Source organism: Anas platyrhynchos, chromosome 1 (genome assembly GCF_047663525.1).
Source record: "Anas platyrhynchos isolate ZD024472 breed Pekin duck chromosome 1, IASCAAS_PekinDuck_T2T, whole genome shotgun sequence".
NCBI lineage: Eukaryota > Metazoa > Chordata > Aves > Anseriformes > Anatidae > Anas > Anas platyrhynchos.
Genome location: NC_092587.1, coordinates 184,495,930 through 184,523,282, shown reverse-complemented (window position 1 = coordinate 184,523,282; position 27,353 = coordinate 184,495,930). Strand labels below are relative to the sequence as shown.

Genomic DNA, 27,353 nt, shown 5'->3' with positions numbered 1-27,353 from the left:
CACATGCTATTGCAAGTTTTCAGAGGACACAGTCATTTACTTTTTTAATTACTTTTTCCAGAAAGTCCTGATTTACTTTTAGTTCTGGAAAACATGCCCTTTTTTTGCTTTGTTTTCTTCTAAATATGTCATCTGTGAAGAATAAATTATTTGAAATGCTTAACTTGTATTTAATATCTGGAAAAGACGTCCTACAAGGACAAAATAAATTCAATATGCATAACTCTATGCATATATATTTGACAGTATTTCTTTGGGATTTAAAGTCCCCCTAATTAATATAAAACATGGGACAGCATCAGTGCTACATTTGAATTAGATATTAATGTATGATACATGTAATACTGTCAGGAAAGGAAGTTTAGTGTTGCTCTGAACTTCTGTATTCCATACAAGAAAGTTCCTTATTTTCATCCTTCCTTAACTGGAAATTCTCAGTGGGGTAGTTAGAACAACAAACAAACATAATCTGAGTTTGTATGTACAGTAGAACCAAAAAAAAAGGATTTATTTCTTCCCCTTCACAGCCCTGAATAGAAAACATTTAAGTGGTGTTCTTCTTAACAGTTGGAGAACATTACGATATATGTAAGAGTTCCATATTTTGAGTAAGGTTGTTATAGTAAAAATTCTATTAAACTTGAGAGAAACCAAAACATTGACTATATCCCATCTTTTTTTTTTCTTTTTCTTTTTTTTTTTTTTTTTTTCTTAATGACTGCAGGGTAGGGAAACATTCGAATATGGGTGTTTCTCAACCATCTTGAAAGTGAGAAGTAACGTGTTTATCCCAACTGTTGAGGGCACGATCACTGTTATATGCATACTTGCAGAAACCAGCGCAGAACAGAGAAATAGGAGAAAGGGCAGGAAACGTGTCTGAAACCTACAGGGAAAAACAATGAAATGCAGATATACATGATACGCAGAAGGATTCATAACTTTTATATTGTTATGGGTTTAGAAATTGAAGGATAACTTAATACTTTTTTTCCTGGTAATGAGCATGCATGTAGAATTAGAGAAATAAACATAGTATGAAGGTTTCTACTTCCTTTGTGTAAGAATAATTGTTCTTGAGGCCAGTAACTTATTTAGTGAATCAGAATGTCAGCAAAAAGAGATTGTTCTGTAAGGGAAATAACAAACTGTGGTTGCTCACTCTTGCGTCCAATTTTCCCCTTCTCTCCAACACCAAGTAATATAAGATGGATCTATGCAACTAGATTTAGCAAGTCTCAATCCCCAAAGAAGTCTGGCTAATATATTTCTATTGCGGTGGTTTTAAGGGAAGTGTGAAGTCTGCTACCAAGTTACGGTGATATAGATGTGCTTGACTGAACTTGCAATGAGAGTGAACATTTATCACTATGAAAAGATTTCCATTCATCTTCAAAATCACCTCTCTGGCATACTTAAGGTACCCTACTGAATGCTTGATCTGTCAGGAAAAGAAGGCAGTAGATCTAAAAGCTGCAGAGTATTTATGAAAGGTCTAGGTCAGGTACTGTGCTGTTGGCCTTACTGAATTAAAAACAGGCAGTTTATGGTTTTCCTGGAGGCTGAACCAGATGTGTCCAGTAAGATCAGTGGGTACTGAGTGATGGGGTTGGTAGGAGGGGAGTATCTGCGATGGAAATCTTCTGTATTTGATGGGAAAATGTGTACATACAGATCTTTAGGGAAATCATGGCTATAAGTACCCAGTGTGTAAGCAATTGTTACCTCAAAATGCCAGGTGTCACACTAAATTGCTTTTAAGGGCACAGAGGACCTACACCTTACATGTAAGTAAAAGCAAGATTTTTTTTTGTTAAATAAAATGTAAAGGATTATTAATTCTCATTATTAATGCAGACCTCGTTGCTACAAATGAAAAAAAATGACAGTGAATGGTGAAAAAATGACAGTGCAGTTAACATTGCACACACACCACTTGGTTTCTACACCTTTGCTTCATACTCCAGAATACATGGGGAGTCATTTTTTTGTTTGTGAACAAGCTTTCATATTTGTGATCTTTCTCTGAAATAAATGTGCGGGCAGGTCAAGAAAGTTCAGACTGGCTGCAACCCCAAGGCCTTACACACAGAATCACACACACACAGAATATACACATTCAATAAAAAATACACATTCAATAAAAAACTTGTGGCCTGTTCATGGCAGTCCAAGGGCTATGGGGTTACACAGGGAGTTATGAGGTGGCTGCCTGGAGGCTTAGCACCCTCTGGGGCAACACTTTGTGAGGCATTGAGGGCTGTATTAGGCCACTTGTTAATTTGGACCGTGTTTCTGTAGGAGTGCTGGGTATCATTTGACAATATTTAAGTTTGTTCATGAGAAATGAAGAAAAAAAAAACTTCTTTAAATTGGACAATGGAGAAGCCTCGTTGGAGGACCTCCTTTGGAGTTTGCAATTGAGCATTAAGAACTAAAGACATCTTAATTGTTTTTTTGGTAATGGCTGCTTGATGTTTGATAGTGGTTACGGAGCGCTGTGCTAATCTGGAGGATTTGGGGCTCTAATATTGCCAACTTAGTCCGTACCTATATGATCTGTAACTGTACAGCCCGTAACCACACGGTCCGTAACTATAAATGCGGGCACGTTTCATTATTAAGGGTTTTAAAACTAAGGACTTTTAAATTTTAAAAATCCTCCGGCCGCAGCCGCCCCTCAGGCAGTCACCACAGGGGCGAGAGGCCGGAGCGGGCGGGCGGCCGCCCGCCAGAGGGCGCCGGGGCCCCATTGCGCCTCCCTCCCCCCCTTCCTCCTCCTCCTCCTCCTCCTCCTCCCGGCGCTGGCGCCCGGTCCTGCCGGGCCCTGGCGGGGGAGGGAGGGGAGGAGGGCGGGCAGGCAGCGGCGGCACCGCCACCAGCCGGAGGCCGCTCGGCAGAGGCGGGCAGCGCCGTGCCCCCCTCCCCGCTCCTCTCCTCTCCTTCCCCCGCCGCCATGGCTCGGCGGCAGCCCGGCTGCGAGCGCTGGCTGCTCCTCGCCGCTTGCGCCCACGTCCTCGTCCTCCTCCCGCCGCCCCGGAGCCGCGGTGAGTGACCGGCGGCCGGGGCGCCATGGCGAGGGTGAAGGGAGGAGGGCAGGGGACGGGACGGGAGGGAAGGGGACGGGGCACCCCGGCCCTTCGCCCTTCCCCTCAACTTTGTTTGAGGGCGGGCAGCGGGGCTCGGCCGCCCGGGCTCCCCTCAGCTTCCCGCCACGGCGCCGCCTGAGGGGAGGCGGCGGCGGCTCCGCGGGCAGGGGGCAGCCCTCGAAAAACCCCTTCCCTCAACAGCCCTGCCCTCAACAACTCTTTACCTCAAAAATCTTTCCTTCAAAAACCCCATTTTCCCTCAATAACCCATCAACAGCGTGTGGAAACCGCCCCCCTGAGCCCTGTGCTCCCGGACTAAGAGCGGGTGTCTCAGAGGGGAGAAAAGCTGCCCAGTTTCCTTCATCGCGAAAGAAAAAATAAAACCTATTTTCTTGATGTGTCTTGATTTCTAGAGACCTTTTCTAGGCAGGTGGGGGGAGATTGCGAGAGAAGGGTTTGTCAGCAGTCGGCTCGCCACGGGCTCTTGGAGTTAGCTGTTGCCTGAAGTGCGGAAAGCTGAAATAAACGTTCACAGCTGTTCAATTTCTCCTTATTTGTGTTCCCAAACGCACCCAGGCTCTGTCAGCATGGGCTCATCAGCTCATTCTGAGCCTTTGGGTTTGATTGCCTTCTGCTAGCGTGGCTCGTGGATCAAAATCCTGCCGGAGAAACCTCGTACAAATAAATCCAGTTTTAGGCAAAGTGAAAGGGTGATATTTTGATTTTTGCCTTGTAAAACATTTTTCCTTTTACCTGTGCAGCTTGGGCTTTGCAGTCCTGATACCCTACTGCTCGTCCTGAAGCTGTGTTTCATGCCTCTAAGAATGAGTAATTTTTCCTCCAGCAAGATGCTGTGGCACCCGTAACTTCTAAGAGGGTTGTGATAACACTGAGGATAGCAGCTTCAATTTCCCTGTGTGTGTATGTGTATATAAATATGTTTTATAGGCAGAAGTGGAAAAACTCGTGTTCTTGCTTGTGCAGTTATCTCTTGCTTTGTCCATGCTGCTATAAAATTTGCTTACCTAAAGCTTTTTGCAATACCAAGGCTTTCTTCTGTCTTTTTTTTTTTAAATATCTTTTTATTGTAAAGTCCTTTTGTAAGTACTGTAGGCTTTTGAGATAGCAAGGGTAATAAGTTTGCAAAGCAATCAGCTTTGCTGTTGGAAATCATGTGGATTTCATTTCACAGGAGAAAACAGCACGTCTGTTAGTCAGTATTTTATAAAATTCCAGCTTGCAGGTGACACCTTGCAGAATGGGGAGATGTGTTCAGGTGATTTTGTTTGGTCTAGCTTTCAGACACTCGGAAGGAATAGTGATGATGCTTTTTTTTCCATGTTTTTTCTTTGGTCACCTTTATAAAGGTACTGGTGTATACAGCACTCGTTCAGACATTTCAGTGGTTTACAAGTGGTGGTTTTAGCTGACTTCTTCCTATATGTGCTATCAGCTTAAATAAATTAGTAAAAAAAAAACAAAATGAGTTGCTTTTATTTTATAAAAAGCTTCAGATGCTGAAAACTTGCTCGCATTACCTCCTCTTCCCCCTGCTTTCTTCCCAGTCTTCAGCCTTACCTGGTTAGATCAGGGTCTTTGATGCTTGTAGGGTAGCAACAATAAAGAAATGTCATTAAAATGTGGATGTAAATACATAAAACTAATTTATTTTGCCTTCTAGTGCTCTCACGCTGTCTCATTATGGAAGATCCTATCTCTTTGACTGACAGTGGCAGTGCAGATTTTCTCTGGAATCATGTCAATCTGTAGACTCTTAGGTTCTTTGAAAACATGGGGGGAAGAAAAACAAGCAGCCTCCAGCCAAAGCAAAAATAGGCCTTTCATTAAATTATAATTATAAGGAAATCTTTTTAAGTGTTTTGTCTATTGTGCACAGCTTTTGTTATTTGAAGTGGTTATTAATTGTGATTTTGCTGTACGTAAGTCATAGAATCACAACTTCTCTGTAGCTCATTTAAGTCAACCCACAGCTTGGTGAAGTGGTTCAGGCGGCCTTGAATCAGACCATCAGAGAGAAGAGCACCAGAAGCGTTGCCTCGAATCGTTTTTCTTTATGAAGGCAAAAGAAGCAACTCCTCAGTTAACAACATCCTTTGCACTCAAAGGACATCTAATCATAGTCGTTGTTTATACTTGAAAGGGTAATACTGAACAAGAGGATTGCTTCTGCTTTTATAATACAGTTCTATTACATTTTATAGTGTATTATATTTAATCTACAGTATTTATTTCTGCTGTCCTAACAGTTTGTTGGTACGTATTCATGCAGTTCAGCTGCTGATTGATGAAAATAAATTGTGGGTTTTTAATATATTTTCTAGTGCCATAAGCAAATCTCCTTGCTCACCAAAATTTTGGTTGAAATAATGAAACGACTGAGAAAAATAATTTGCCATTGAAATGGCTTTTATTCCGTTCTCTGATTAAATTTCCAATTTTTGTGGAAATTGATACTGAAATGTTGTCTAGCATTTCAGTTGATTTTGGCCCCACTTTCAAAGGAAAAAAAGATTAACTTGATGAAAAGAAAGAGCTTTAAGATCTGTCTAAAGTTTCTTTGCTTTCCTTTCTTAGCCTCAGTCCTCGAGCAGCTAGCAGGAGGAGGTGAGGACTGGCAATCGACACGTGCGGCTTCTGGCTGCTTGTGCCAGAGCATGTAAATAGCTGCGTGTGGTAACAAATGTCAGTGAACACAATGCGTTAAGTAACGAACTGACAAAACAGAATTACAGCTTGCATTTAATACAGTGCTGCTGGGTTTTTGTTTGTTTTTTGGTTAGATAGCTTTGATTATGAGAAATTGTATGGTTTATCACCCTTTTTGGTCTTGGTGGTGTCTATAGAGTTTGAACTATTATTACCAGGTGATTAGTTTTGTTTTGTTTTGTTTTTTTTGTTAATATATATTCTCAGTGCCCCTTGGTAAGTCAGTGGCCCCCTTGAGGTTTGTTTTACCTCAGCAGAATCAAAGGTGTAGGGGCAAATCCTGGCTGTGACAGAGGTAGCTCTAACTCCAGAGATTGGTGCCTTTCTCAGGGAATTCTGTGCTGAAAGAAATCTGCTGCGGTTTTCTGAATTAGTAATGATATTTGGGCATGAAAAGTTACTCATTTTTTTTAACAGTAGCATCTGTAAGTTCCCAGATATTGGTCAAACTTCTCTGTTTGTGTACCACACACAACAAAAAGATGCTCTTTCCACAGAGCTTATAGTTTCCACCTGTGTTGTGCAACTGAGTGGCCATGACCTGTGCCTGTAGTTAGATTTTTTTTTTTCCATCTATGCTCTGCTTCTGGGCATAACGTTTTCAGAAACTTCTGGGGAATTAATTGTGGGTGGATGAATTCATCTTAGAGGTGACCACTGGCTTCCAGGCACTGTATTTCCCTTAAACACCGTGACCCCATTGTTGATGAGTGTTACACCAGCTGGACTTAGCATGTTCTCCTCGCTCCACTTTTTTTTTTTTTTCCTGATAAATCCCTAAAAGAGGATATTTGTGGCCAGGCTGAGAAATCAGGTTGCTTAGCCAGAGCAGTTCATCTTGGCCGTGCGTTAGTAAGATTTGTTACCCCACGAGTACATACCTGTTTAATCCTGAAGACTGCTTTACTCATATCAAATTATATTGTGTGATCATAACGGATTTTCTAATAATGTTGTCCAGGGACCGTGGCATAATCATTGCTAAAATAAACTCATATGCTCTGCCTGGGTGAAAAACTCAGATGCTGTTGGGTGAAGACCCTTGAGGCTTCTTTGGAGTGTCTTTGGGGGTCAGTAGTGCTTCAGTAGTTTAAAAATAATCAGAACAGTTCTTGTCTCATCCTTAAAATGCATGAGCTGGAAAAAAAAACCACACCTTCCTAAGATATTTAAAGTAAAAGATACAGAATCATTTAAACAAGTTTAACTGTTGGAAAAGATGGGGAGGCAGCATGTCTGAAATCTCTGTAAGGGTAAAGGTATAGAGGGAGACTTGACATACATTGCTGTCAGAGTTCAGTTTGTTTAATACATGGTACATGTCGGTGTTGAACTTGCCCTTTATTAAGGTCAGCTGCAACAAAATCATTTTCAGCGCATATTCATTTGACCACCCTCTACAACAGCACAGAACGACTGGTGTGGGAGATGGCCCAGGACTGCTGGCTGGTTTTGAAGGTTCACCTCTTGGAAGCTGAAGAATGGTCCATCCCCACGTGCAGGAAGGCAAGAGAAGACGCCAAGAAGCCCACAGGGATGAAAAAGTTCCTGCTGAAAACTCAGATACAAGAGGTAGAAGCAAGGTCAGGTCACCCTGGGAGTAACACAGAGATGCTGAGTGTGCAGGGATGGGGTTAGGAAAGCAAAAGTCAGCTGGAGTTGAATCTGGTGAGGGATGTGGAAGGCAAGAAGGGCTTTTGCAGCTGCACTGACAGCAAAAGAGAGGGAGACTAGGAAAAATGTGTTGAATGGAGGAGGTGAACTGGCAGGATATAGAAGACCAAGGCAAAGAAGGTTTTGAGTTCCTCATCTCTACTGGTAAGGCTTAACCTTCAGCAATCCCAGGGCCATAAGACTCGTCAGAGAGTCTGAAGCAAAAATATTTAATCTTACTGGAGCAGGGCCAGTTTAGGGAACCTTTAAACAAACAGGACATCCAGAAGCCCATGGGAGTTGATCGAGAAGCATCAGCATGTTTTTATGAAGAGGAAATGATGCTTGAGCAACCCCACAGACTTCTGCAACAAAATGCCTGTGCTGGTGGATGTGGGGAAGCAGTAGGTGCTGCTTATCTCAGTGTTAGCAGGGAGTCAGTGCTGCCTGCCAGGATGTCATGCCCAGACACTGGGTACCACCAGCAAGTTTGTGTATGTTGTGAAATGAGGGCGAGCTGCCTGGGCTGCCATTCAGAGGGACCTCAACAGGCTGGGGACATGGGATGACAGAAATCCCATCAACTTCAACAAAAGGAAATATGCCACGTCCTTCCCCTGGGGAGGAACTGTCTCCCACACCAGCGCACATGGGGGGCTCGCTGTCTGGCCAGCAGCTCTGCAGCAAGGACCCAGGGCTCCTGGTGGACAAATCTGACCAGAAACCTGCACTGTGCCAGGTACTGGGTTCAGTTTTGGGCCCCTCGGTACAAGAAGGACATCGGGGCCCTGGAAGGGCTACAAAGCTGGTGAAGGGCCCAGAGCACAAGTCCTGTGAGGAGCAGCTGAGGGAGCTGGGGGTGTTTGCTCTGGAGTAGAGGAGGCTCAGGGAGACCTCATTGCTCTCTGCAACTGCCTGAAAGGAAGGTGTGGGGAGCTGGGGGTCGGCCTCTTCTCACAGGTAACCAGTGATAGAACCAGAGGGAATGGCCTCAAGCTGTGCCAGGGGAGGTTCAGGTTGGCAATGAGGAGACATTTCTGCTCAGAAAGAGCAGTCAGGCACTGGGACGGGTTGCCCAGGGAGGTGGTGGAGTCACCGTCCCTGGGGGTGTTCAAGGAGAGGTTGGACGTGGTGCTTGGGGACATGGGTTAGTGGGTGACATTGGTGGTAGGGGATGGTTGGAGCAGGTGATCTTGGAGGGCTTGTCCAACTTTAATGGTTCTGTGATTCTGCTCAGCACAGGTGAGGCACCGAGTGTGCAGTGTCCAATCTTGGGCTTCCTAGTACGAGAGAGACCTGGATGTACTGGAGTGAACCCAGAAAAGGTCCTTGATGGTTGTTAATGGATTGGAGAGCCTGACATATGAGGAAAGGCTGAGAGAACTGGGGCTGCTCAGCCTGAAGAGGAGAAGGCTCCAGGGATGTCTTTCTAACGTGTAAATACCTGTACAGGGCAGGGAGGGAGTAAAGAAGATGCCTTGATTGGTGTGGTTGGACTAAATGGTCTGCAGAAGTCCGTTGCAACCTCAAGTGTTGCGTGGTTCTGTGATACAAAGATGTTAAAATAATTCCTTGAGGAGCTTTATGTGTGTTCTCAGAAAGATGCAGTGTGGAACAGGTCTTTTTTTCCAGTATATCTGAGTCTTGTTTGTTTTGTTTCAAGCATCACACACATTAAAATTTTATAAATCCTTGGAGCTGTGTGGCACGGGTTATTCAATGTTACGGTGAGGGAGGCAGCGCCGCCTGTCAGGCACAGCTGTTTCAGCTCTCCGTGTGCCATTCCTCCTGTGCAGAATGAAAACAAACCCGTGAAACTTCTGCTTGTGTTGATTTCTGCAAATAAGCCAAATTTACGTGGTGATGCTTCTTGTTAGTGCTGTGCAGTGAAGACATCTCTCAGAATAAAGGTGTTGGTGTTCATCTTGTGATTTGGATCACGTCTGGTAGAATGTGGGTCTGGTTTGTGTAAGGGAAGATATCCCTTATCTGGTGTCCTGAGTGTTAGGCTGGAAGAAGAGGATGAAAATGATCAGTACACACAGTCAGAAAGGGATTTAATAGTCAGATTGAGATACTTGCTGTGCCCTTTCGAAAGAGAAGTGGGAAACATTTCTTGAGGCTGACTTTAGGGATAGGAGCAGGGTGTGACCCCCATTTGTACCCTGTTTTCTTCTTCCTGGCTTGATGTCTTATTGAAATGTGGCTATGGCCAACGTGAGTCTACCGTGTTAAAATAAGTTGGGGGATGTCTACATCTAGTGGTGTGATTTGAGATGACCTAAGGTGTCAGTGGGAAACACAGCTCCTGGATTTTCATCAGATTTGGTCTCCAGTTGAAACAGTTTAGGATTAGAGGCAATCAGAGGTGGAGCATCACAGGCTTCGCACAATCTTGTCTTCTCCCTTTCCTACATCCCAGATTTCCAGCCTAAGGAACTGAGGGTTGCTGGTAATTCGCTTTGAAATCATTTTCAAATGGTAAATAATTTAAAATTGCAGTGAGACACTCCACTCGAAACTCATTTTTTTCTCAGTTTTTAAGAAAATCATCTATTTAATTGTGATGAGGAGTACCTTTAGTTCCTTCCAAGTCACAGCAATTAGTTTTAATTTGCATACCTTCAGTACACTCAACAAAAAGAGTCGTTATGAAGAATCTTAGCAAAGCTTTCTTATGTTAATAGGATTACTGCTTTACAAGTGAGCAAACTGAGACAAATCGATTAGACTCCATCAACAGGAAGGCAATCAAAAAAATTACAGAACCCTGTCTTAGTTTTTTTTTTTTTTTTTTTTTTTCCCCTTAATGCAAACCAAGAGGATATGCTTGGGGAGGTGTCAGTGTTAAAGACTTAGGACAGGAAGTTTGTGCAAATCTGCTCTGCTGGGTCTCTTCTTTTTTAAAACACTTACTTGGGTCTCTAAAACATCAGCAATTTAGACGTGTTCAAAGATGGCATTAAAGATTTATATTCACCATCTTTGACTCAAATTTACATCAGTGATGTCATTTCTGTGGTTCCAAGTGAAGCTTTGATGATCCAAACCTTCACCTGAAGGCAGAGCGGAGTACAGGTCCCCATGTGATAGCACATTATGCTCTTGTCAGGTGAACTATTGTACCGAACAGATGTGTTGTGTTTTTTTTAATGGGGTTTTCTTGCCTTGAAGCCAAGGTAAATTGGCTTCACATCAGAGTGTTTTTTTGTTGTTTTTTTTTTTTTTTTAGACATGTGCAGGAATAGAACTGTCAGGCATGAAAAGTATAGGTTTTGTCAGAAAGGGCTGTCTTATGTTCCTGTAAGATTATCAATATAGTATCATATAATGTGAAAAATTGCACTTTTTTTTTCTTTTTCTGTGGAGCTTTGTCAAGTGTGAAAATCAGCTCCTATAGTATCTAAAAACATCTGCTTTTTCTTTCAGCTTTTGCTCTAAATGTAATTCTTGACGATGCAGAAGATACAGCTGAACTACCAGTGCTGCAGGTAATAAATTTTAATTGCCAGAGCAGAAACATTTTACAGCCATTATAAAATCATCTAGAAGAGACCAGAGGAAAAAGTCTTAACATCTGTGACATCATTAGGACTTCAGTGGTGCTCATTGTCACTTGTTATCCTGGTCTGTCAAGCAAGATGTCTTTCCTGGGACACACAGGACATGTAATTCTGGTATTGTTAGCATCTTAATTTATCCCCTGGATTCTTAGAATGACTGGAATATACTTATACTTGCCACCTTTGATTCTTTCTTACATTGAATTTTCTAATTTATTGTGACATTTTCATTAAGAGAATTATTAGTTTGAAGTTTTAATGTGGAACAAAAGTATAATTGAGAAAATTTTTCTTTTTCCAGGAGAACCTGGGAAGTACATTAGAAACTTATATATTTATAGTATCATTACGTGTTGTCCAGAATAGTTCTCGATCACCTTTCTTATTAGAGATGTGTCTTCCTTTCTTCTCCATTTTGTTAACTGTACTATACATTGAGAGGGAAATGGCTGCCTTCCTGTCAAATGAGCATTATTGCTACCCAGATCACATCTCAGGTAAAGCTTGCTTATGAAATTTCAAATTAACAGATTAGAAGAACAAATGGTCAGAGCTAGCCCTGGCGTTCAATTAAAGAGCATACTGTGTGTGTGCGTGCATGCCCTTTAACAGACCTCTACATACAGATTTATGTATATACATGCACACACGTGCACGTTTATACATTTGTAACAGATGTGTGTGTTTACATAGAAGATTTAATGGAGAAAAAACAAAAATACTGGAACTAATCAAGAGTTAGAATCTATAACAAGCCTTTTAAATCTAGTGATCTCACATCAAATGCAATAGAAGTATGGTCAGAGATGTGTGTTTCTCAATGTTTTTTTGTGCTTGTTGATCATTGCTGAATATACAGTACTTTTCAGAAAATAAAAAGATCCCAACTGCAAACTCCTGATATGCTGCCATGCATACGGCAGACTAGATAGCGTCATCATGGTTTCGTTAGTCCTTGTGAAATGCCAGAACCACCTCAATCCAGCATAAATGTAGAGTTTTATCGTTCTTACATAGGATATAATTTATGAAAGCTTTTGCACTGTTTTAGTTTCAAAATGTTTACCTCAGACTTCACGCGAGAAACTCCTAGAACTCTTCAGGATTATTCTTTTTAAGCAGGAGTATAACAGGAATAAAATTGTAAACAATTTGTTTTGCTCTTTAATAAAGGTATTGTAAAATATGTTTTAACGTCATATTGTTCACCACTCTACAGAAATACTTGAGTTTTCGCCTGCATCCTAATTTTCCTTTTTCCCCTTCCAGAAGTCTGAAAAAAGTGGAACAGTGAGCAAAAGAAGCAGAGGTAAGTACAAAATTGTTTTGTGCAAACTTGTACTAACCTTGTATTGAAGATTCTGCATTCCAAGATTGTTTTGAGTCCAGCTAGTTTGTTTTTATTTGTGGCTGTCTTTTTTTGTATAAATAAAACATGGTTATGCTTCAAAAAGCAAGTCTCTGAGCAGTGGCTAAATGCTCAACAGCATTGCTAATTAACTGCTGATTCCCAAATATTTTTTTGTTTTCCTTGCTCATGTAGTCTCATCAGACATAAGCTTCTTGATCTTCATTTGTATTTGCAATCCTTGTAGTTAAGCTTTTTTTTCCCCTGAAAATGTGCACTTGCACTATGAAATTGATGCATTGCTTTTTGTCATACGCAGAATTTTAAATCAAATTTCATGATACTTAGTAGCAGTTCCTGTAAAAATTTAACATGAAACTGAATGTTACCAGTCTGCCAGGCTCTGATTATAATTGTAATAACTGGAATTACAATTAGTTACTGGTAATAACTTTGTAATAACTAGGAACAAGTATTTGACACCTTTCTTAAACATTAATGGCGTACGAAGTGATAAAATAAATTCAGACTGTTATGGTATTTCTCATTCTTCTATACCCCGAGCACCCAGATCTGCTTGTTCTAAAACGAGACATGTTGACCGTATTTCTCAGATGTTGAGAGTTCATTCTGACTTCAAAGCTGAACGCCAGGAACATTATCGTGCTTTTACTGGAGTTGCTAACAGAACTCGTAATGGCACTGAGATCTGTTGTTTGTTTGTTTTTTGGTGTTGGACTGTTTTGAACCTAGTTGCAAGCTCTGTCCCTAGGACAGCTAACTATTCTCCCCTTGACCCACTTAGCTCCCATTTTACCACTGAAAGGTCAGGACCTTGTTATAGAAGTTTTATTACTCTCCTTTCTTGATCACCTTTCCTTATGTGGTGTCAAACAAAGTCATTTTCCTTAGTCTGTGTTCTTTCATCTCTTTCTGTTGAATCTCTTAGCGTAACCAGGTTCTGGTTGCTGCTTTTATCACCCTCTGCAGACCTGTTGTGTCTCACCTCATAAAACATCCAGAGAGGCATCGACAGACTTCTTTTGGCTTTTGCCAATGCTCTGTTTTCATAACTTTCTATAAAATCTCATTACTTAGGAAAGCTATATATAGGCATGTTATGATGGTACATTACTGATGTAGCTACCATCTGCCATTTTTTTTCCTTAAAAGCAGACAAATGAAAGTATTTTATACAGCAGGTAGCAAAATTTAGGAACTTGTTATAGCAGGAAGCCTACAGTACTGTCAGTTTTCAAGAGGATCAAGCCCGTAAGTGTATGGGAAGAGAAACAGGCAGTGATTTATTCTCTAGCATTTCCTAATCCGTTAGTTGCAGATGCTGGTAGAGTATGAGGAGTTCTGGATAAAGTGAAGTGTGGTGTCCCTACATAATGTTTCCTGTTGCAGTTATTAAAGACAGTAAACTGGACTAGGAGGATCCAATACATCATTTCTTGTGTTCTCTATCTTTTTTAATGGACACCGTACCTAGCTAGTGTGCTCTGGCAGCCAGGAGGGCCAACCGTGTCCTGGGGTGCATCAAGCACGGCATCGCTAGTAGGTCGAGGGAGGTGATTGTCCCGCTCTACTCTGCGCTGGTGCGGCCTCACCTCGAGTACTGTGTGCAGTTCTGGGCACCACAGTATAAAAAGGACATGAAACTGTTGGAGAGTGTCCAGAGGAGGGCTACAAAGATGGTGAAAGGCCTGGAGGGGAAGACGTACGAGGAACGGCTGAGGGCACTGGGCCTGTTCAGCCTGGAGAAGAGGAGGCTGAGGGGAGACCTCATCGCAGTCTACAACTTCCTCGTAAGGGGGTGTCGAGAGGCAGGAGACCTCTTCTCCATTAACACCAGCGACAGGACCCGCGGGAACGGGGTTAAGCTGAGGCAGGGGAAGTTTAGGCTTGACATCAGGAAGGGGTTCTTCACAGAGAGAGTGGTTGCACACTGGAACAGGCTCCCCAGGGAAGTGGTCACTGCACCGAGCCTGACTGAATTTAAGAAGAGATTGGACTGTGCACTTAGTCACATGGTCTGAACTTTTGGGTAGACCTGTGCGGTGTCAAGAGTTGGACTTGATGGTCCTTAAGGGTCCCTTCCAACTCAGGATATTCTATGATTCTATGATTCTACCTATTAAAAAAAAAAAAAAGAAAAACAAAAGCTTTTCTAATATGCACGTTTTCAAGCGTTTCTTTTAGGAGGGTGGAATCACAGGACATGAAACAGAGTAAAATTCTTGATGGTTCTTAGTTCCTGTATTTTTTTTTCATCATTTCATTTTTTTCATCATCTTTTTCAAACTGTTAGCCCGTTGCCCACCCAGAAAGTGACGTGGCTTTCTGAATTTTCTTGCATGGATGTTACAGCCCAGACACAAGACCAGTGCTGATGTTGGGCCATCACTGCCACACCATGGTGAAAAGCCTTGCCCCTCAGATGGGCATGTAGGTACTTTAATGGTGGGCGTGTTTGTCCCCAGAAGGTAGGCTATTGCTGACCAACAATATTTTCAGCTTTTAGCATTTTTGAAGAACAAAAGCAGATCTCTTCTTGAAGTGAGGCACTGGCTGTTTCACATAAGCGTAGCAATTACTCATCTGCCATATGTTTAAATGTGTGAAGGTTGGGTTCTGGGAGTAACACTTCTGCTGAGAACTTTGCTTGAGTTTGATATATGTTGTGATTTCTGAGAACGTAGGATAAATCTTCGTGGGTGAGTATAGACAGAGTAGATAATTGAGAAAGTTTATTGAATATTTATCATTGCTTCAATGAAGTAGATGACATTGGCAGTGAGGATCAGTGGAGTTATTTATAGCTTGAGGCTCTAGGCAGGATTTGGCAGCTTCCGAGGCTGCAGTTTACAAACTTTGTAGGCTGTAGTCCAGCTTCAGCGCAGGTGTTGAAGAACTAATTGGCATCGATCCTGTCTGTAGTATTGGCCTTTCTCTTGCCAGCGATGATTAAGCTTATCCTTTCACATCTGCTTAATTCAGTGGGTTAGGAAACCTAAAGACAAAGGATGCAGAGGGTCACTGGGTGAGCACTGTGTTGATTGGAGCTAGGGTACGGTGATTTCACCTTCTTTGGAAATTCAAGCACTTAACTTGAGTGTTAGATCCCTTGTGTGGAATGAGAGGGCAACTTCCAGACGATGATTGAGATCCGAGGAATGTTGAGTTGTCCTCTCTGGAGCTATTCCTTTCACATCTACCAGCTTTTGGCTCTGGGGTGGGGGGTTATTTGTTTTGGAGGAGATTTTTTTTTGTTTCTTTTCTTACGTGTTATGCGAAAAGGGTGCAGTAGTACTGAGGCTTCTTTTCTTGGATTTGATTCTTGCAAATGTGGTGATATTTTACCTCCTCTGATCTGCAGACACCCGCAATACTCTGAAAGGATCAAAGGGGTTTTTCTCAGTAATGTCCTTTTAATATCCTGCCTGGCTGAGTTCTGCTTGTTATCCAGGCTCTCTAAGAATTACTGTGGGAAGCCTGGGTGGAAAGGTGAGAACAACTTACAAGGTTTAAACCCTGCTGGTTAAGTATTTGATATTATGAGCATGAGACGCATGGAAAAATCATCTTGAAAATCACTCTCTGCCTGCAAAGTTGTAAGGTAGGGAACTGTAATTTATCAATAAGGATTTCTTTAGTATCAGAGCAAATATTATAGGTGACGGACCTTTCTTTCTAAGTAAGTATTAACACAAATCATGAGTTCTGAAGTGGTAAGCAACGTACTTAATGTTATCACAAAACTGTAAAAGGGTATGCAATTTGTTGAAGAACAGGGCATTATTATTTCCAGTTTTAAGAAGTGTTCTCAAAAATATGGCATGTTTGGAACTGATTTTAAAGGCTTTTCTTTTAGATGCTAATAAGGCAAATGGTTTAGTAAAATAAGAAAGCAGAAGTACCACAAACATTCAAACTGTTGAGAGTTGGTGTTTGAAGTTAGGATGACTTTCAGTTCTTATGCTGCAGGCCATAAACAGACCACCAGTCATTACAATGCATATTGGATATATTATAAATAAGCAAGCACACACGTTTGAGATTCTTGAAGTACAAGATCCTGATTTGGAGTTTCAAGTTGCTTGTAGAGTTGGCATACCACGGAAGCCTACAGAATATGCAAGTGGCCTGATTTTTTGATACTGACACCAGAAGCTGAGTTTTCTAATACACATAGTAGAGTCTCCAGTTTATGAGTTAAAGCACCACAGTGCTTCTGCAGTTTATTATTTAGTCAGACAAAAAATAAGAGACATTTTGTCCTTTCTCACTGGAATAAAAGCTTTTTTCATTGTGCAGATATTCTATTTAGACTTAAACAAGTTGTTTTTCTTTCCATCATTTCTTTGGAAAGAAAAACCCAAAGAAAAGAAGAGCTAGATTTAAGCACCATTGACAGAGCTGCAAAGACGTCAGCAGCATTCATTTACCTAATAGACCAGTGCTTAGAGTGCACTCTAGCAGTTTTAAAGATGTAGGTATCATTGGCTTCTTTGCCAGAAATGATTCGGACCATGTCACCCATGCTCCAGGGAAGTGTATAAATCATCATGTGATGCTCTGTCTTTTCTGTTGATGCCTATTCTACCTTCCTAATGATGTGTTTCAATATTCAGCGAGTTAGAGAAACGCATCGAGATACCCACTGTTCAAGGAGAGTAATGAAATTTGGAAGCTCAGGAGTTGTTTTCATTCTTCTCCGTTTCTAGACCAATATGAGGGAATGGTGAGACCCACCTCAGAGTATACCAGCAGCCTGGTAATTAAGAGTTTGACTTGAAAAACCAGAAACCCAAGACATTCAGGGCAGATATTCAAGCCCACATCTGCCTCACAGATGAGAATTTGGGTTTCTTGCATCCGGACTGGCTAGAAGAAAAGGCTAGCAAGCAATAGCATCATCATACATTCTTCCAGTATTTGGAGCTTTTGTCCTCTTTTTCCTTTTTAATTATTTAGTTATTTTCCCCTGAAATGTTTGTTTTAACGTTTTCAGTAGTTCTGAATTGTCTCAAACAACCTTTTATGGTGAGACTTTGCCAAAAAAAAAAAAAAAAATCACGATATCACGCAGGTCATTTTCTTGTGCTGGTCCTCATTGCTAGTCCTCAGTGCTAGTCTTTCAAATAGCAATATTTCCCCACTTTCACCTTTCAATTAATATAGTGATAACTCCAAAGAAGGTGTATTTTGCTTAGCCACTGTACACTCTCTAAAACACACACTGCTGGTAATGGCTCGTTAAAAGTTCATTACCTCTCCATTCTGCTTAGCAGTCAGATATGGTTGTGTTAACACAAGTTGCTGTCTTCCTCTTTCCCAATTCTTTCTTTTTTTTCATTGTGAACTTGGAGCACCTTTCCAATCAGCGAGCATTTGAGATTGTTGAAGATAGTTGAAGATATACCTGTTTTCCAGGTACAGAAATGCCTGAGGGAAATAAACGAGAAAAGAAGACAACAGGAAAAAAAAATCAGTGTATTAGTAGCTCTTTTGAATATTAATCTTCCAAAAGACTCTCTTCTTTGTCTTGCTTGGTTGGCTATTTCTCAGCTTGAGAAACAGTTCAGGTGTGCAATAAAGAGGTGAAAATTCTACATGCTTTCAGTTGACATTTCAATACAAAGAATACTTCCTTTCATGAACTATTTTAAAGTACCTGTGCTGGGGAAAATGCTTTCCACTGGATTAAAGCAGTAACACCAGACTGGCTGTTAGAGCACTCCTCGAAAGTATTTCGTTGGGGGATATCACAGCTGTTGTTAAATGTACCGTAAGTGAAACTGGCTGTAATTCAGATGTTTGTGTATTACCGATAGTAAACCAGCAATTAGACAAAGCAGTCTGGTTTTTACTTTTTATCTCTGGGGATATTTTCAGTGTTGTGCATATAGATGTAGCCTTTTGACTCCTGCTAGCATCAGTGAAGTGTAATTTTAAATTTTGCGCTGATTTTAATTTCTGCACAGGAAAAAATAGCAAATTTTGTGCTAGATAGCAGTTGCTATTTAGAAGATTTTATTGTGCAGGGTGTTTTTAAGCAGTTTGTAGGGTTGGGGTAGAACAGGCAGGAGTGTTATTTGGGAAAAATGTGAAGTCGGAGCTTAGATCTATGTCAGTACTTATGCCATCTCCCCATCTTTATCACCAGAAACCTTGCATAATTTGACATTTTCAGGGTTTGTCTTGGTGAATAAACTAATAAATTGAGGGAAAAGGATAGCAGGAAAGGCAGAAAAACATGTAACTGGCAACTCTGAGCTGTCATAGGTCTAAGATAACAAGCAAGAAACTGTAGCACAACAAAGGAGTGTAACCACTGGTCAGATGTTGGTCACTGTAATGTTCTTGAGGAACATTATTTGAGGATTATTTGGTGTTAGTATTCTTTTTATTGCCACTGTTTCTTTGTGATCCTTCTTCATGTGCTCAGTCTCTTTGAGACTATTTCTCTCTTTCTTTGAGCATTTATTCTCTCCATCTTTGTCGTTCCACTGTTCATTCCTTCTACTCTATTTGCCAAGGTAGTATTTTTATCCCAGAGGTCAAAATCTCAGTGTGACACCAGGACTTCTTAGATTTTATCTACTTGATCTACAATGCAGAAGTACACATTTTGCAAATAAATATTGCATGATATAAAATTTGAATTTCTGCCGCAGTGGCGCTGCAGATTAAAAGTGCTGAAATGCTCTGCTGCCTGACAAGAAGCTCCATCTGCCTCCTCTGAGTGCTCAGCCCTTGGGAGGTTTGTCTTCACACAGACATTGCCTGTAGTAAAATCTGCCTGTTTTCAGGCAGCTATGACTCTGGATTTTCTCTACTGAACTTTCTCTTCTGGACTGTCTTCAGTGTTATCTCTCCTATACCCCAGTGAAAGTTTTGTTTCAATGGAGTGCCAGTAACTGATCTTAAAAAGCTCTCCTACAGGGTTTATCTCTCTATTTTTATTTATTTTTTTTTCTGCCAGATTTCATAAGGTTCTTAATGAGTGGTCTTGAAGTTTTGCTTTTCTGAAGTTTGACTCCTACATCTTTTCTGTTACCTGCACACCTATAATCAACATATACATACATACATATATATATATATAGGTGTGCTCTGTGTATTTTCCACATTTTTAACGTTCTGCACAAATCCCATGATTTCATCATTGACTTCATCATTGATTTCTTTCCTTCTGTCACATTTTTGAGTGATGTCACCTTTAAGCATTAATTCAGCTCCCTTTCCAGTGCTGTCTTCTCCTTGAATTAACTAGAATCTCTTCTCTCATATGCTTGATCTGACTGTCACCTTGATTTTACCAGAATTTAAATGCAGTCTTCAATCCTCTCTCTCCCCATTAGTCCTATGTTTATCTCCTAGAGCTCTGAGAAAGTTTGTTACTGTCCTTTTTTTTTTCTCTTTTAGCCTGTAATTGGTTAGTTGTTGACTTTGACTTCTAAGCTATTACACCCTGACTTCCCTCACCTGCAAACTTTCTGTCAAACTTCTAAGAATTTTTGAAGGGGTACCTGTTCTCTCCTCTTCCTTTTACCTTCCTATCCTCTGCTGTGTACTGTTTTTGAACAAATGCATGTTTTCCTCAAAATAATCCCTTCACACTTTCAAAGCTATCTACTATCGTCAAGAAAGCTTGATCTGAAATCTACAGTTTCCCCATGGTATCATCTTAATCATCTACTTGTACTTTTCAATAAGCACTTTTTTTTTTCTGTCCGTAAGTGCCATTAAGTGGCAAAGCCACTTAATTACTTTCTTTCAAATTTCTCAGTCTCCTTTCCCGTTTAAAATTCTTAGTTGTGATGGCTTTGAACACTGTGAAGAAACACGTGAGGTATTGATACTGCCCTATCATATAAAAGAGTAATGCCTCAATGTTCTCATGTGTGTCTCATTCCATCTAATATTTGCTTCCAGCTAAGGTTTTAAGTTCTTTATTGAGGAATCCTCTTTTCCAATTTATGTTCATCCACTGGCTAGTGAGGTGGGTGCTGGTCTCTGACTGTAATGTTTTGTGATGTTTAACTCGGTTGTAACTGGGAGTGCAGGGCTAAGGGAGAAAAAGCAATTTCCTGAACGTGGCAACTCTTTCTATATGCATAATTTTCTTTGTTGCTGCAGATCTCATCCTCAAGACATGGTTTTTGTATGTTAATCCTTAAAAGGATTGTCTTGGATTTATTTTTGTGTGAAATTACACCTTTTTACTATTTTCCTGTAATGTTTGTATAACTAAAGAAATAGCTTGCTGTGTAATAATTGGCACCCACAACTGGGTTCTCAGCAGCTTGGGAACAAAGTTGAAAATAATTTCTTTTGTCTTTTAAATCTGTTTATTTTTTTTGGTTCACAGAATTAAAAGAAATTGTATTTGTCATCCAGAGCCAAAGTAATTCATTTCATTCCAAGAGAGCAGAAGATCTAAAAAGAGATATTTTGAAACAGGCTGCAGATCTTGGGAAGGTACGTTAAGATAATACAGGTTGTACCTTATCTATGTTTTTCCTGCATTTTACTAAAAAAAAAAAAAAAAAAAAAAAGTTTTCTATTATGCCCTTTTTCTGTTCCATTGTATTGCCTTTATTGTCTTCCGTGTGTGAATAAGAAAACTGTTTCAATGGTTATTCACTAATTGTTCACCATAATTTATAACTAAATGATTTTAATTTGAACTCTCTGGATGGCATTTGATATAGAAGTGATAAAAAGCAAAAACTGTGAAGAGTAGTTTTCCCATGCTACTGTAACGTGTTTTTTTTTTTTTTTTAATTAAAAAATAAAAAGGTGCTTTCTTTATGAAGTAAACAACATAATCACTAGTAATACTTAGAATAATTTTTAGGTGAGTACATCGTCTTATTGATGTCGATGAAAATGCTGTAAGATGTAGATTTTTGTCAGAATTTCATTGCACAACTGTAGCATGCTGTTTGGGTCTGATTTTGACATAACTGATAAGAAATTTTACTTGTGAAGCCTGAAGAGTTTTTTTTTTGTTTTTTTTTTTAAGAGCCTTGCATTGAAAGTTAGTGTACATGAACAAGGCTTTATTTTCTTTGTTTTTAATAATAATAATTATTATTTTTTTTTTAATAAAAGTAGGAGGCTGATACAGCCTGCTGTGAGGCTTTTGGACCCACTTTTCAGCTCCAGGATCTTTGATGTAAAGGAAAAATAAGTTTGATTTAAATTGTGTCTAGTGTATCTTGGCCCTGAACTGGAGTGCCTAAATTATGTTCTTGGTTGCTTTAGACTTTGTTTATGCAAGCTTATCAAAACTATTGCAATTAAATTCATTCTAAATGTACTTTTTAATCCCTTAATGAAATCAGTCATGTGAACAGCCTTTGCTCTGCAGAGTCCTCTTAGGGGGTGAGGCAAGTGTGCAGAGGGGATTATGACTTTAATTGTTAAAAATAAGGATTTCAGGTGAATTCTCTTAATTGGTAGTGCAGAATATGAATGATTAAAAGATCAATAAGTGGAAATATAAATAGTTTCTGTGAGGCAGGAGCATAAGCACGTTTTATGTGAGAGAGGTAAAATCAAGTTATACCTGTGAGTCCCTCAGCCTTTAGCAAACTGAATTGGTTTTAGGAAAATTTATTTTGTTGTTAAGGAGATTCCTTTGTGGGGATGCTGAAACAGTAATGCTCTTCCAACGGTAAGTGCTACCTGTTAAACAGCATATATGGAATTTTAGAGAAGCAGCAATGAAATTATATCACAGCAAAAATTTCATACCTGAAATCCGGGAAAAGGGGAAAGCCATTAATGTACAGGAAAAAATGAGTGTAGCTGGCATGTACTTGGGGTGTGCTGCCTGTTTTTTGTAAACTCTCAGTTCCACTGTAGGCAATGGAAAGGCATAACCCAATAGTACTAATTATAGAGAAGAGACAGAAGATTACTGGAACCCTGCCCATCAGCGTTTGAAGTTTGCATTTTTCATTAATAAGAGTATATATGAAATTGTTACTTCGACGTAAAGGAACATAAGTCCTTGTCATTTAAAGAGAAATGGCAGTGTAAAAACAAAAGGCTGGATCAGTTGTATCAGGTTCATTTGCCTGTTTCACAGTACCAAACAGTAGATATTTAGTCCATAAGAATTCATTAGTTAGTTACTATTTTCAACTGTTTTAAAATGAGAAGTGAAAACAAGTTGCTTGATAGATTTAATTTTTAATGGCACTAGCGTATCTGCCTTGCTTTAAAATGGATTATATCAGTCACATTCGTATTTACTTTACATCTTTACAAGTAATTTGTCCATTTCTTTCAGAGTACCTTTAAAAAAAGTGAATTTAATCTATAATTGTGGTCACCAGTAGATGTCAGTATTGTTTTCATTCCTTAAAGCATAATTAATCACTATTAAATATTAACCAAAACTCTGAAATATATTAAACAAGGTCTAGAACATAATGATGAAAGTTTTAATGATGAAAGATTTTCACCAATTTTATTAATTTTCTGAGATTCCTGTTCTAAGAAGCTCTGTAAACCAGACATTCCTAAGGAGGAAAAAAAAAAAGAAGCAGCTAGTTTATGATATTGTAATATTTGAGACTGTTCTTTCCATCTTCTTTAAAAATTTAGCAACAATATTACTTTTTTTGGTTATTACATTTAAGACTAAAACGCAGATAAAATACTTTCACTAAAAATGATGGATTTTGTCTGAAATGCTGTTTTTGATGCAGTTAATGCTATTCAATTGCCTGTGATCGTGATACTGTTTTGAAGACAAAGGACTGCTGCATATTTCTTTATGATAACTAGTGAAGTAGTTTAAATACTTTTTTTCCTTTCCTTGAAGTTTCTTATATTGAACACCCTCAAACAATTTATCATATTCAGAAAGCTTTTATTTATTTTCTGAAAAGCTTAGAGATCAAATGGTATCCTGTATATATTAACCAGAAGAAATAGAGCAAATTGGGAAATTAGTAATATTCACTGCATTCTTGTTTAAAAACCAAGAATGTAAGAGGAAGATTTTAAGACTGATACCATGTACTATTGGAGAACAAAAATGAGTATCACATACTTTCATATGAATGATGTGATATATGAACTCCATTACACAGAAGTGTTCTAGCTCTAGTTTGCAGTACTTTTACCATTAGGCTTACTTAGTTTTGAGTGAAATCATGTAATTTGTACCATCTCGTAGAAATGAAGTATCACAGATTTAAACTAGTCCTGCATGTAAAGGGAAATGCTGTTTCTGAGGTCAGGGACTACTACTGTAGTGATTATTAAGTTCAGTTTAAATGGAACAAGGACATTCATAAATATGGAAACGTACACAGAAAATACCCATACTGCTTGAGTAAATGTTTGCTTTGCTTAATGTTTTTACTGAAATTTTCATAATAATGTTTCTTTGTCAACCTGTGACTTTCGAGTTCAGGGTTTTGAAGTGTTTTGGCTAAAGTAAAAACAGGTGAAATATGTTAGAAGCATCCTGTAGTTGTGTTCTTGCCTATTTAAAAAAAAAAAAAGTAAAAAATTGCAAAATCCCTTTGTCCAGAAGTAAAGAAGGAACAAAGCTGATCAGAAATCCAGCTGGCTGTTGGTGTGTGCCGCAGAAGTTCAGTCTGTTATCTGACAGGTTCATGCTTACAGAAGGCTGTGTTTTTTTTGCCTCCAACACCCAGTGACCGTAACTCAGCGTCCTTGCTGCTTTGTGTCCTCTGTAACCTGGAAAAGCCTCTTGGTGCCTGTCTCAGCTTTGTTTTATTATGCCATTAGAGTCATGGCCTCGGTATCTATTGTTCGTGTGCCAATTGCTGTTGAGTGTGGCATTATGTGCTTTAAAAATCTGCTACTTTTAATTACCTAGGCTGTACTGGCAGCAGCATTGCACTGCTTCAAGAAAATGACAGATTTCCTTGTTAAAGCGTTGAGAGGAAGCAAGTCTAAAGAGCTCACTTGAATTTTAATCTATACATTCACCATATTCCTGTCTGAAATGATCTCCAAATTGTTCCTGCTCGTGTTTTGACCATCTGTGAAAGACTACTTTGGGGGAATTTCTAGAGTATATTTTCTTTGCTTTTTAATTTTCCTGTGGGACATGCATTCCTTTTCTGGGTGAATTAATGTTTCCTAAAGTTTTTCTTAGCTCAACTTCCACGTCTGCTTTCAGATTCTTTGGAGGATTCTTGGTGAAGTTCTGTTGTCTAAATGCTTCATTAAATACTTTTCTGTTATTGTTGGATACTATTCCCACTGCGAGTTCTGGTGCCCATATCTCACCTGAATGAAATTTCAAAATACTGTATCAGGCTGAGGTGGAAATAAGTCTGAAAAACGCATCTGTGTTTTCCTTGGGCTGTAGTCATAGTTCCTGTATTTTGTTCCTTATTAGATGTATTCCACAAAGGAATAGGGATACTTTTCCAACAAACTCTATAGCTGGATTTCTCCAGTGATTCTGAGCATTGGAGTAGGTCTGAACTGTTCTGTGTTTTACCGTGACTGTAAAGCCTACATGCATGTTAATGAAGCTTTGCTTATAAAATTTGGTGGAAGAACTTCTTCACTGTGACTGATTTGTTTAATCTGTATATTTAGAAGAGTATATTTAGCAGAGCTATTCATAGGCTTAATTTGCTGGAGGCCTTTTAAAATTAATACCATCAGTGCAGCCCCATCCATAATGGATCTGAGGCTTCAACTCACAGATTTCTTCCTCAAATTCTGGATTCTAGAACAGCTTCCCACACCGTGGAAGCCGATTCCACCTGTGACTGGTCAGGTGTTTCACTTCTCTATCTTGCAGTTTTAACAAAGCTTAATGAATTATTTAAGTAAAGCACTGGGCTGCATTCAGTCTTGCCAATCCTTCTCTACGTGTAGAATGATTCAACTTTATGACCCCCCCTCTTTTTTTTTTTTGTTGTTAGAACAGAGCTGGTTTACACATCACTGTTTTATTTCCCAGTGTTATTAGATCAAATAACATTTTTTTGTTACCATGTTAGTGTACAGGTCTGCTTCCTTCCTACAAACAGCTTTCTTTTCAGCTGCAAGGATTCATTCAGGCCAAATAAATTCTGCAGTCTCACAAATTGTTTCTGTCACCTGTAGTTCTTAAAATGTTTATCCCTTAAGATGTCAATTTATCTTGCCTGTTGGTGGACAGTTTTTATTGACTTCATTTATGAAAAACGAGGCTCTTCAGTGCTCCTTCTACATTAGCTTTCCATTGCTTTCCCCTCTAGGTAAAACGAAGCTCATGTGGCAGTCTATACTGAAACTCATTGTGAAGATAAGTATCACAGATGTCATGACAGGATCTTATATTCCACTCTGGCCTGATTCTTGCTTGTCTCTGGCTGATCAGTGGGGCTCTTTCCACAGCAAAATGGTGCATGTGGCACATGCCTGGCAATGATTGTGTGAAGGTATCTTGCTGAGACGACACAGCCTGAGCTGCTGTGGTGAGGGCAGAGATGCTTATGGGTACGTGGAGCATCTGACACTCTTACTTCTTCCAGAATTCAAGTCCCTCAAAGGGGAATAAAAAATTGGAGTAATAATATTGCAGCGGAAGGGAGGAAGGAAGAAGTTACAGCCTTTTATCAGTGGCCTCCTCGAATCTCTGAGTCTCCTCGGAGGTGACTAAATCATGTCAGAGCAAAATGTATCCATGAAATTGGCCAGTTTAAGTGATTTAAGCACTGCCTCTCAGGCTCTTCTATGATAATCTCTACATAAATCATGAAATTTGAATGAAACAATTTTGCCAAGGTATGTCTTTCTTTGTGAAGAGTGAATAAGAGTGATCTAAAGGCTCCATTACAGGCAGAGAAGAGCAGAAGCAAACTGCCCCCCATTTCTATGTATGTGTGGGTTTTGCAAACCAGCTGACATTAGAATGGACCTCATAGGTTTTGAAAGGTCAATTTTATGATTAAAAAAAAAAAAAGAGTAACAACCTCCACCTCCTCAAAAGAAAAAAAAAAAGCTTAATTTCATTGTTTGCAATGTCTTTATGCATTAGATTTGGATGAGAAAGGATTTATTGTGACTGATAATGTTAGATTTTTTTTTTTTTTGCTTGAAAGCAAAATCTATCATCAACAGACTTCCTAAGTTGAAAATTTTATCCAGATCAGTTGGTAATATAATTATTATGGTTCATCACTAATACTTGCGTTCATGAATAATATCTGTGTACTATAGGTCATGTCTGTCTTCTATATGATCAATTTTATATGGGATTCTTGCAAACTGTGAGCAGTGCAGACAGTATTTAAGACTGGTTTTTATCCAGACAAGTGATGAGCAAGCCAATGGTGTTTCAGTGCAATTTATTGCCATTCTAGGCTACTGTCACATTACATACATGTCTGGTAGCATTTATTGTAATAAACACTTAAGTCGCTTCTGGATTTTTCCACATTTTTTGTCTTGTTGCAAAATAAAACTTCCTTTGGGATGCTGATGATAATTATCTCTCAGAAGAACGGAACAGGGAAGATGTTGGATAGTTCTAGGGAAGGAAAAGGAAATGCAGAATAAACTGGTGAGATCTGTTTTATCTTTATTAAGTGTCTTCCTCCAAAGCTATGCTTTATAATTAGCAAGTTCAAATGCTTGTCTTAGTTTCCAGAATTCTGACTGCTGCTCAAATTAGACTGACTTAAAATTCATAGAATTGTATTATTAAATCCCAGTTAACTGAAACTGTAGTAAATGTCCTATAGTAGCTTATTTAGGCTATTTCTACATAAACAAGTAGCGTGTTGCAATAGGAACAAATACACAGCCCAGTGCAGTTGTTGCTGAGGAGGTAGCACCCATGTTACACCATGTTTCAAGGGGTTTTACACTGGACTAGCTCTGACTTGTTTCTGGGAACTGGAGATCTGTTTGCAGATGCAGCACGTCTTTTGGTTTAGTTTCATCCCAAAGGAATATAATTTGTGC

At 39.6% G+C, this 27,353-nt stretch overlaps 1 protein-coding gene across 2 annotated transcripts in view; it reads left to right on the top strand.

Annotated features, from left to right (window-relative positions):
- Positions 1-2,786: 2,786 nt before the first annotated feature.
- The window catches only part of B3GLCT (beta 3-glucosyltransferase), a 60,423-nt gene continuing 35,856 nt past the window's right edge, over positions 2,787-27,353 (top strand). Inside the window, exons 1-5 of one of the 2 annotated variants that reach the window (XM_072032641.1) lie at positions 2,791-3,047; positions 7,223-7,388; positions 10,899-10,960; positions 12,302-12,341; positions 20,761-20,870. In XM_072032641.1, the coding sequence (XP_071888742.1) occupies positions 7,298-7,388; positions 10,899-10,960; positions 12,302-12,341; positions 20,761-20,870 (303 nt within the window). In that variant the 5' untranslated portion in view covers positions 2,791-3,047; positions 7,223-7,297. Of the gene's footprint in view, positions 3,048-7,222; positions 7,389-10,898; positions 10,961-12,301; positions 12,342-20,760; positions 20,871-27,353 lie in introns of both variants that reach the window. The other variant, XM_027470010.3, reaches the window with a different exon arrangement.